Source organism: Protopterus annectens, chromosome 9.part0, assembly GCF_019279795.1.
Source record: "Protopterus annectens isolate FY-2018-M chromosome 9.part0, PAN1.0, whole genome shotgun sequence".
NCBI classification, from domain to species: Eukaryota; Metazoa; Chordata; order Ceratodontiformes; family Protopteridae; genus Protopterus; species Protopterus annectens.
In genome coordinates, this window is record NC_056743.1 from 505,308,286 (window position 1) to 505,320,714 (window position 12,429).

The 12,429-nt window shown below is 37.1% G+C and overlaps 1 protein-coding gene across 1 annotated transcript in view; it reads left to right on the top strand.

Moving 5' to 3' along the window:
* The window catches only part of LOC122811300 (gamma-glutamyl hydrolase-like), a 370,664-nt gene that overhangs the window by 36,825 nt on the left and 321,410 nt on the right, over positions 1 to 12,429 (top strand). Inside the window, exon 3 of the mRNA XM_044083061.1 lies at positions 4,809 to 4,859. Coding sequence (XP_043938996.1) covers positions 4,809 to 4,859 — 51 coding nt within the window. The remainder of the gene's footprint in view (positions 1 to 4,808; positions 4,860 to 12,429) is intronic.

The window sequence follows — 12,429 nt, forward strand, 5'->3', positions numbered from 1 at the left end:
AGATAGAACCCACAGTGTGAAAGTAGCTGACTCCAAGTCAGACTGCCAACTAGTCACAAGTGGAGTCCCACAGGGTTCGGTCCTGGGTCCACTCCTGTTTGGTATCTATTTCTCTGAAGTCCAGGCCAACACAAAGGGAGACTGGCCGACCAAGTTCACAGATGATTGCAAGTTGGGAGCTATTATTAACTCCCCAAGTGATGTTGACATCCTACAGAATGGCCTCACTGAGACCAATGACTGGTGTCAGAACCATGGCTTTATGCTCAATGCCAAAAAATGTGTCATCATCCCCCTTTGGGAAAAACCCGGTTCCCATGAATTACCACATTGATGGTAGTCCACTGAACACAGAAAGCGTTATAACAGATCTGGGAACACAGGTTGACAGCATCCTCTCTTTTGATCACCACATTGCCACTGTGATCAGAAAGTCCTTCTATGTGGCACATCTCATTACTAAGGGTTTTGCATCCTAGAAGAAAGAGGTCATTGTCTCCCTCTACTCTTCCCTCATTAGGCCAATCATCGAGTTCAATGCCCCATTTGGCATGTACCTCACTAGACACCTGCAACAACTGGAGAGGCAGCAAAAGTACCTCACAAAGAGGATCCTAGGCCTTAACACTTGTCCTATATGGACTCAAAAAAACTACAACTATTCTCTGTCTCATATCGCCTACTTAGCTTATCTTTGCTTGACTTACAAAGCCATGTCTGACCCAGCTCAGTTAGAAATGCTATAGCTAAAGAAATCCCAATCCCTCCACACCACATGCTCCAGAGACCTCAACCTCATTACCACAATCAACAGAACATGCTGTAGGGACAGGTTCATAACTCAGAAACTGCCCATGCTAAGGAATAGACTTCCGTACATGTCAAGCAGAGCACCTCACTGACCCTGTTCAAGAGAAATCTCGATGAATGAATGAGAAATAGAAAATTCACCCCGGGGATAACTCCAGTGGCTGTACTTGACAGAGGCACTGGGAACTAAGGTTGGGTGGCACGATGCCAAGGTAATCCTATGGCTAGGCTTATAAAGGCCCCAGGGCCATTAGCCTAGTACACACCTATGAACCTATGACTGGAAATTGGGTAAACTGATTACATGCATTACAGATAAGACATGTTTGCAAAATAACTTGACTAAATTGACCATTTGGGCACAGAAGAATAATATGCTGATAAATGCATCGAAAACTAAGCATATGAGATTTGGGAGACATAAATTGAAAGGTGAATTTTTAATATAGCACATAATGATTGTAACTGTAGACTCATTTAAGGACCTGGGTATATAGGTAGATCCAGCTATGAATTTTTCTAATCATATCAATCAGTTGGTTAATGCTAGTTATAGACCTATAGGTTGTATAAAAAGATTTATAAAGTCTAGGAAATCAAAAATGATGATGTCATTGTTTGATAGTTACATTAGACCAATACTTGAGTATGGAATAACAATATGGAAACCCTATAAGAAAACATGAGTAAACTGGAAAAGTACAGCGGAAATATACCACGGGCATACATGGATGTGAAAATTTAAGGTATTATGAAAGACTAAAATATCTGAACTTGTACAGTGTCTCTTATAGATATCTGTGAGGAAATCTTATTCGGATATATAGGGCATTTAGAGATAACCCCAAACATTCCCAAAGGTGGTTATCAAAAATACTAGAGAATCATCAGACAACCTATCTAGAAGATTCTATAGGAATGAGAAGTGTACTAGGTGGTTCTCTGAAAGAGTTGCTGTTGCATGGAACAGACTACCAAACTACATTAAAGCAAGTACTAGTGTAGATATTTTTTAAGAACAGCCTGGACACTTATTATAGGAACATATTGGCAAGCTAGAAGGGCATTAATGCCCTTGCTTGTAATATTTGTATTTATGCATGTATGCAATGGTCAGACATGAGGGAACTATCCATCCAGGTGCCCATGTGTGTGTCTGTCTCTCTCTCTCTCTCTCTGTCTCTCTACCTTTTCATTTTAAAATGATATGGCATCTATATTGTAATCTGCAGCTAGGCATTGCTTACTGAATGCCACAATATTCCTCTTTTTAGCATTGGGTTTTAGTCCATTTATTGTACATTGCCAACTGATAATTGTAAGCTCCTATTGGAGTGCTTGTGTTAGAGTGCAACTTGATGGTAATTCCCAGGTTACAATCATCTGTAAACTTTGTTAACCAGGGATCGTCTGTTTGATATGTGGAGACCTGAGAAGTAGATACCTTAGGGACTCCACTGGTCACCTTCATGCTCTGAGTGGATGCACTCCCCACTCTTACAGTGTGAATCCTGTACCTAAGCCATTTGGCTATCCAGGAGACCAAATCTCACTTTGGAGATCCTTCATCTCATTTATTATTTGTGCATTTCTATGGTATTTAATGCCTTAGTAAGATGAATGCCTTAGTAAGATGAAGGTATTCTGTGTGAACAATTTTCCTGCAGTCTAGAACCTGAGTAACCATCACAAAGGAGTTCACTAGATTCATTAGGCAAGATCTACCCTTGACAAAGCAAAACCACTGTGTGTAGAGAGTTTTAATATCATAATTATTTAGGTTAGTTATGATATGTTCCATGGCTTTGATTATAAGACTCATTAGACTGATAGGTCTGTAATTCCCAAGGTCGTTGGTGGGGCCACCCTTGTGTGGTAGCATCACAACAGCTGAATAGTACAACTGTGGAGCCAAGCTAGTCACAAGGCTCAGATTAAAGAGCTTAAGAAGTGGATCGACCAGTGCTTGTTTACTGCTATTAATTAAGAAATTGGATATCATATCAGCCACCATGGATAAGGCGTTCTTCATTTTGGAGAGTACTTTCAGTAAATGTTCTTTTATGATGGTTGTGGCTTGATTCCATTGGAGATAAGTGGACTGGGGATAGATGTCTCTGGGGAGAAGTTGTTACTAAATTTATTTTGCATCGTGTTGAGAACATCCACTGTATCAGAGTAGGTATGACCATTATGAATGACATCTGAGCAAAGTTAAGTGTTATTTCTTATTTTTCTGACATAACTAAAGAAGGATATGCACTTGTATTTGGCTTCTGTTGCTAGTCTGAGTTCATGGGATACCTTTGTTTTTGATGTCCTTTTTAGTTCCTTATCTAGCTGTTTGATGTTCTCTTTAATTTGGTGTATTTTGTTCTGCTATATAGGTTGAGGGGATTCTTGCTTTTATTATGCAGTTTATTAATGCGTGTGGACCATCACACTGGTTTGCTTTTAAACTTTCCCATGTGCTTGGATCAAATTGGGACTGCCATGCTAATACATTTGTCCAACTGTGAGTAGAACTTTCTGCTTAACTCTTTTTCATATCTAAATTTGTAGTGATAATATTATACTTGAATTTAGAGACTTCATGATAGAATTGAAGGAGATACATACATTTGAAGCCCTTGAATTCTGGAACATTGCTTCTGACCATTCAGAGATTTTGATAGACCAGGTTATTTGTTTGTGGTTTGACTTGAGAAGAATAACTTAGGGACGGTACATACAGATGTTAAGTTTGTTAGGAACACATTAAGTATATTCTATTCTCTCCTTAACAGTCTGGTCCAGAGACTTTTTGTTTATATAGCCTTAGAATTATAGTGCCTATCCTATGTTGGTGGCCCAGGTACTTTAGTTTATCACTTTGTAGTTAAAATGGTTTACTATCAAAAGTGTGAAAGGCAATTTACCGTTATTCAGATGGTCGAGGGTAAAGGTGCAAAATTTGAAAATCCCGACTTGAAATCACATCGCCTCCAGAATGTCAAGATGTAGCTTGCATTCATCATTGTGAGCGTCGCTGTTTACAATGGATCGCACTACAGTAAGGATCAGGAAAAGTACCCTTTTCCTCACTGTAGTGCGATCTCAGAGTTGGAATATATAATTATCAGGGGCTGCAGGGGGCTTACCACCCTACAAAACTTCTGAAGGACATCACTGGACATCAAGATAAGTTGGGTAATTTCGATAATGTCCTGATAAAAGTGGTTAAGGAACCATTATATTTAACAGACTATTTGGCACTGGGGCTTTCTGATCATTTTATTAATTTATCATTTTATATTCTGAGGAGTGGCTAGGGTGATTTGTTCTGGTTATTGTCTGGTTAAATTATCCATTGCCCCCACTAAGCTATACTGCCTGACTATCGTTGTTGCATAATTTGCACTCTGAGACCCTACTTTATTTACTTAGAAACTCCGTGTTAGTAGTTTGGGTAAAGCTTTGTGTATAGAAACTAGTATGTACTTCAGCAATTTACTCAGCCAAACCAGAATCAGTGCTGTCATAATTATGTAAACTTAATACTAGTAAAACCTGTGCTGTATTACCAACATTTGCTATCACTGTGTCTGGCTCACTATCTTTCTGCCTAAAATTAGTTGTCAACTGCATTTTGATGGTCATAAGAATACAATATTTCAGTTATTATATGGTAAGGCTATAGAATAGTGCATAGCCACTGGTATGTACTAACAGAGGGAGAATAATTATTTTGTCTCTACTTTAAAATATATTATTTCATATTAGGATACTCAAAAGAAAGTAAAATCAGCAGAAATGAAATAAAGCAAATGAAAGGCATTTGCTTTTTTGTTATACAGAACTAATGGTTTGCCTCTACCGTACTAAATTTTAGTATTTAATATCTGAAAAAAAATGCATTTCTGTTTTTCTTATCATGACTATTGCTAATGTCTGTTTTAAGTGCTAGAATGCTAACTCAGTGCAAATTAATAATATCAGTGTCTATCTTTCTGTTTTAGATTGAATCTGTCATTATCTGAATATGAAGAGATATTCATGTCAATAAATGGGTGAGTATTTCAAGTATAATTTTTCTGGAAATGAAGTGTCTATCCACCAGATACAAGTTTTGATGTGCAGCACACTTACATGTATATTAAAGTGTGGTTACCCTAACAGTCCACTTCCAAAACATATGCCAGAGACGGCCATGATGACTGATGAGAGATTTATATCATAACTGCCAACATATGACCTCTGGAATCAGGGACAAAGCCAAACATAATTAAGGGTACATCTCCATAACGAGGCCTCCTTTTTAAAATACCGATTCTGTAAATTTAATTGACAGAGTAGAAGATCTTGAAATAGCAAGCATTTCAAGAAATAAAGAAGGTATTCAAGTATAATCTGTTCTGTCCTCAAACTAATACCAGTTTTAGGAGGGAAAGACCAAAATTCTGAGCCGAAATCAGAGACTTTTGAGAAGTATGGTTTATCAACTGTGATCCCTTCATCAGATAATATGTTGCACCAAACCAAGGGGATTAGACCCCCTTATCCCAAAGTGTAGCAACATTGCAGCTCCTTATATTAATTAGTTAGTGGAGGAGACTTAGCCACTTGCATTGAGAGTAGGGGGCTTTGTTGCCTACAAAAAATAAGATTTTTGATATTTACTGAAAGTGGTCTCATTGAACATTTACAGAGTTTATGGTTTCATTTTTGGTTGTTTATTATCATAAGTATGACAAATATGTTTGCAACAGTATAATTCATTCTGTTCTATTACAGATTCAAATTTAGACTGTTTTAATTAATTAGATGTTATTAGTTTATGTACTTGTTTATGGTAAGATCCAATTTTCTGAGACAATGTAATTGTAGTTTTATTTGCCTGTATAAACATACACTGATACATGTCAATAATTTTGAACATAGAGAATTTTAGTCAGAGCCTCTTGAGAAAGTACATATTTCACTGGACATTGTTCTATTGACTTTGTGTCAGTGTTCATGAAAAACACAGTGGCAATTATGCAGTAAAGTTTGAGTGGAGTTTTGTTATTTTTATAACATAAGTGATACATTTAATTGACTCTGAAACAAAGGTCATAGAATCAGAGAGATGTTAATAACCATTATACCATGACCCTCCATTAATATTCCAAAACGTGCACGCTGATTGGCCAGTGTGCACATTGTAAATCGACTTATACTAATGGAAAAAGGTCCGGTCACCCGGACTTTTTCCATTAGTATAAGTCTCTTTTAAAACACTGTCTCACTATGTTAAAAGAGTTTAACATAGCGACACAGGTTTTAAAAAAGCAACGGAGATGTCTTTGTAGTGAATTTTATGCCACTATTTCCAGTGTCACCAAACTGGTACATCACAGTACTGACAAAATGTTGTAAATCCCAGTGAAAATATAGTTTCACATAGTGACTACGTCACTATATGTTATGAAGATGTGATTTGGCTAGAATATGAAAATTAGATGATCAGTCAGATATTCTGAAACTCTGATGCCACAGCATTTAAAATGAAAGCATGCATAATTTAACTGAGATTTATACATAAAATTGCAGATTTTATGCATAGTCTTAGTTAAACTATGACTGTCTTGTTATTTTTTAGTTGTTATTATTATTAGTAGCAATGGAAGTAGGTAGCATTAACATTATTACATAAATCCTGACAGTTATAATTCCCATATGACTAGAAACCTACCTTTTAGTTGGCAGTTAAATGACAGTCAATTGAACAGTTAAGGCTGAACTGTCAAAAATAGCAGGATCATTTTATCTAAGCCAAACCATCTCACCCTAAAAGTCACAGGAACTTGTTTGCTGTCGCTTTTGTATTTTAATAAGTGGATCCAAGAGTAACGTGCATCTCCTATCATGATGGCATGTCTCAAATGCAGGACTTTTCAAGGAGAGTGAGAATATATGGGGATGTCAAAGAAATGTGAACAGATGGGTACATTCTTGTATCTCAAAAAGATTCATGCACAGCAAATGGCAGATTTTTATAGGTTATGTGAAGGACGTGAAAAACATGGGAAATGCCACCAAAGTCCGTTAGGAATATGCAGAGGTTACAAGAGGGTGGGGGGGGGGTAATAGCAGACACGGTAGGTCCATAAAACAGACTACAAATTAAAGGAGAATACAAGCTGGTGAAAAAAAAGCAATTGTTACTGCATAGGCTGATAATTATTAAGGTCAGAGGGGGCCACATCTGAAATTGTATAGGTTAACAGACACCATGATCAAAAATCACCACGAACAAGCACTTACTAGAGTATAATAAGCAACGTCGGTCTGCTGTGAGAGTACTGTGCTTTAAAACACAGCATGGATTGACCAAGGTTAATTGTAGACACACCATTTTCTTTGAGTATGGACTTTTTTTATGTCGTTTTTTTTTTTTTTCTTCCCAACCTTCCTTCCTTTTACCAGCTCGGCCCTAATGTCCCACCTACACTGAGGCTACCAGCTACTCCACGCTCCCACTGAACATATTTCAGTAATTTTAGCTGGGACAGGTCACAGATGGAAAGCAACTGGACTCAGTGTGTCTGAGCTTTCATTTGGGGGGGTGGGTCTTTTTTGACCTACCCTGTGTCTCCCACCTCCTCTTCTGGCTACATGATATGATCCCTGGGTAGGCATGCAATGTGGGCTTGCAACATATTACCCCACCTCCACAGCAGCTCAGCCAGGCCAACTCCCACCAATTGACCACACCTCTTCTGGTGACTTCCCTAGCCACCACCAGGAATCGTTCTCAAGAGGCACCCATGTCCCACTCTCCCTGTCACTCCTTCAGTTGCCCAAGATGTCAATCAAACACATGTCACCTAGGTCGTAGTCAGTGCTTTATCCCTCCATGCCACCAGAGTGGACCTTTGAGTATGCACTTGCTGCAGGAGTAAGTTTTTTGTCTAGTGTGCTATCCACCCATTTAATTGAGATACTTTCTGTGATGGTTCACTGATTTTATTAATAATAATAATATAATAATGTTAATATTATTAATAATTGAAGCCATAGAGAGTAGCCAAGATGCTATGTCCTGGGAGAGCTTAGTGCCATAATCAATGGCAAATCTGACAGATTCACCATTGAGCTTTTTCATATTATGAAGGACCTGTGCCTCAGGCCTCACTCAGGCTATTTCTTTTGGCACTCATTTTTGAGGACATTAATGCAACTTGATATTACAACTTGATCTAGCTGTCTCAGGCTATGTCATGGTTGGATCATTTCCTGGTTCATTTCAAGCCAAGACTCACACCATTTTTGCCACCTTACAGTAGAAGACCATTGTGCAGTGCTAAATACTGATATCCAATAAGATGTCTAGTGCAATTTAACAACAAAACAAAACACAAAAAATATATATACTTTCAGCATCAGAGGTAATACAGTTTTGTTTAGTTATTATGGTAAGGGATAAGTCCCAAGTCCATTACACTCTTGCCTCAGTGTACCGCAAAAGATGTGCAAGCTAATTGTCTAACAAAATAAATACAAAATATATATATTTTTGGTTCACCCAGGACCAGCAGTGACATCTTTTTTTCATCCTCCCTGGCAAGTTCCTATAGGCACACAAGCTGCTAACTAACCTGAGGATCCCTACAATGTAGTTAGGACATTATCTCACTATACCACGGAGCTATCTTCTGAAATATCTGATTGTATTACCAAAAACAGTCATGTGACATCCTGTATAGTAAGGGGATAGTCTCAACTCTTTTAGGTTCTTGCCACAGTTTGCTACAAGAAAGTGTCAGTCACTTTAGACACATTGGTTATTGGTAAATTTTTAAACATCAAGTTCTTCAGCATACAACACAATCCATTCAGTAGATTTTAGATAACATATGTATCTGTTAGACTTACAATTTACATTATTTTAATTTCCTCATTCTGTTGTTGTTTGTCTTTTCAGCTTTTCCTGGTTAGGGGTCGCCACAGTAGAACTCCGGTCCGCTAATGATTGGCAGTTTCTGTACATTTCCATAATTTGTGCATGCATCTGATGAAGTGTTATTGATTTTCTCCTTCAGATTTGCTATCTGTGACATGCTAGCAGAAAATCGGGACGCGCTCTCTGTGCATGCTTTTGGTATTTTAAAAGTGGTTACAAATTCCTTATTTTTTTAGAAATGTGACGCCAACATGATCAGTATTATTCATTCTTAGCAGTAACATAAATTAAATCAAATCATGCTTTGTAATTTAGACAGTGCCCTGATAATGCTCCAAAAATGAAAAAAAAAATACCTTGTTGGAGCTAGGTTCATACATAAGGACCTAGCTATAACAAGCTTGTAGTGCATGGACAACAGTGATTAAACTCCAAAATCAGAAAAAAGATAAACCTGTTACATGTTTCTGAATCGTGAAACACCCAACCATAACAACTTTCAAAGCCAGTAAAGCACTTCAGCTTTTTTTTTCCATAACAAACTCCTTACACTACAAAGAGTTATGATCAGGTCTCACTGATCATAACCCATTATTATGTATAGTCAATATGAATGCCAAGATTCACCTCTCAAGCTTTACTCTCCAGGTGAATTTCTTGGCATCTATGTCTCAAACACATAGCGACATGGTTACAATGAGAGAGCCATTCCAGCATTCCAGTACCTTTTTGTTTATGTTGCTGCCTTTCCCCTGTTCTTGTGGCTGCCTCAGCCACGCACACATTTCATCTATAAATTTAGAATATTTGCACAGCTTTTGGCTCATTCCCACAGAGTTCAGCAACACTTGGCATTCCCACCTGTGTACTCATAGTGTTTTGCTGCATCTAGTTCCATCTAGGGTGAAGTAAACACTTTTACTTGAAAAATTGCACTTCTTTAAGTTAAGTGTACTGCTGTTGTTTTCTTGAATTATTTACTGCATTTATCTGCATTTACGACTGTAAAGTGCATTTATTTTCCATTGTTCTTGCTGCTGGATTAAATTGCTTGAATATCACTGTAAAAGTGTTAGCTTAGCTAGTTGTTAACTGTTTTCTGTTAGTTTTCACTTTTATGTAAACTTTGTGTGTTTTTACATTAAGAAGATGTGGGATTACTCATCTAGTAGCAGAAGGGGGTGGTCTCTTCTGTTTGCATTAGGAAACACACAGGAAGGCCTAAAGTGAGGGGATTTTATTGGTCACAAGACTATAAGTGTTTAGCAATCCCCTGTGTAGATGCAAGCACTTAGAAAATACATTTTCCACATAAAACTGCCTCTTAAACTGTACCCCAGTAACTCAGATGCACAAAGATCAATCATTTTGTGCACTTAGGAGTACTGTCACAGAAATATACTCTTACATAGTCTAGTTTTGACTTCTAGCCTCAAAAGCACCTACACTATCCCACTACTAACGCCTATTTAGTTAATCTAGAAGGGTCTGACATCATAGATAATCACTTTCAAAATTCTCTAACACCAATCTAGTCAGTATGGGCATCCTGAGACAATATAGCAATTGTCTCACATTCACTGACAATCAACTAATTCTTAGACAAACCAAGAGTATAGTAGAGATGTAATTACACAATGTCACTGGAAGTGAAACTCTTGCCTAAAAGCACTCAAAATAGCAGTCATGTTGTCAGTAGCACTCACACACCAACATATGCTCAGTCATAAAAAAGCAATCTTCCTAAACCCAAAGACTTCCCATACACTTGACCCACATCAGTTATCCTCAGTAAACCTAAAACCACTCTACTAAAACAACAAGCAACACTTCACATGTAGCCACATCCAATGCAGCCTCAATTACAAAGCCCATAAGGCAAGCCATCACACTACCCAATACCCTAGTCATAGGAGATTCTATTATGAGACTTAACAGGCTGAACAAGAAGAAAATCATGATCAACAAAATAACCCATATATGTGGTAATAAATTAAACCAAACTACAAAAAAACACAAACTGAAGGAAAAACAAGGAAACTAAGCATAAACTCTTTATTTTCCCACTTTTTGTCATAGGACTTCTTCAGAAACAATCAAACGAATAAAACACCATACATTTTTAAATACAATTCTTAAAAACTTAATTGATCCAATAAATCAATTAAACATATACAATTCATGATATTTAAAGACATAGTCACCTATTATTACAATCATAAAACTTTACCTTACGCCTATGGTCTTTTAAAAAACATTTTATGTTCACAGTACCATTAAGGCAAGAAAATATATCAGCTGTTAACTTAATCTGCCAAGAAGTTTCTTTTTTCTCCAATTCATTTTTAAAATCTCACCCTCTCATGTCCTTGGGCAATTGTTCAAGCACAAAAAACAAATATTTTTATATTGTTGGCAGACTAAAGTGTGCCTGTAAAGGGCATTATCAAGAATCTTATTTTTAATGTCTCTAACATGCTCTTTAATTCTCGTATGAAATGCCCTTGTGGTCATCCCAACGTAAAATGCTGGACAACCTGAACAAACACTGATGTACACAACACCTGCACTATTATAATCATACCTTTCTCTGCTATAAAGATTCAGTTGCAAATGTGATAGCTGTAAATGCCTGCCTTCATGAATAAATCTACAGGAGGTACAAAAATCACACTTGTACATCACTATAGTTCTATTTGTGGGTGGTAAACTAATCTTACTACAATCGTTGTTTAATAAACTTTTAATACAATTATGTCTCCTATATACAAACTTGGGCTGTTCACCTAAAGCTGTTATCAAGTCTGTGTTACATTTAATAATACGCCAGTTATTACTAACTATATTTCTTATGGCAAAACTACCCACAATCATATCTAAATTACATACCAAATAACTAGAACTATTATTCACATGTTGTTGGTTACCTTGATAAACTAAATTTTGTTTTAATAAAGGTTAAAAACTTGCACCTCTTTTTTCTTGAACTTCTTCAGCACTAGTTAATAATAAATCTATTTTGTACCCCCGTTGCAAAAACAATTTAATAATAAAATTAATTTCTTGCTTGAAAACTTCATCTTCATTAAAGAGTTTATGCTTAGTTTCCTTGTTTTTCCTTCAGTTCGTGCTTTTTGTAGTTTAGGAAATCATGGTCAGTGGCCAATCAGGGGCCATGATCTGCCAAGTCACTCATGCACTCAGGTCATTGAACCACATGGTTCATGTAAATGACCTGAGATGTACCTCCCTAGACTATATGAAGCATTTGGCCTGTGTGTCCCAGACTGGTATGAACCTGTAATTGAGCAACATCTACCCTCACCAAGAATAATGCCACTATACGAGCAGAAGGCAATTGACTTTAATAATTGGCTTCACTTCTGGTGTTACAAGTACAATATTTGTCAGCATGGGAGGATATGGACAACTGACCACGTTGCTTTGCCAAAGATGATTTCCATCTGTCCCCACTAGGCTTTCAAATATTGGTAAAAGCATTGTCTTCCCCACAGTGCTTTTTTTAGATAGCATCAAACTGACAAACTTTCCAACTTAGCAAAATCAACCAAAGGAATCTAATCAATGCTAGGAGTTTAAACAACAAACGTCACTCCCTCAAAGCTCTCCATACTTAGGAGAATGCAGACATTTGTGCGGTTACTGAGACATGATTTAAAATCACAGAGAACACC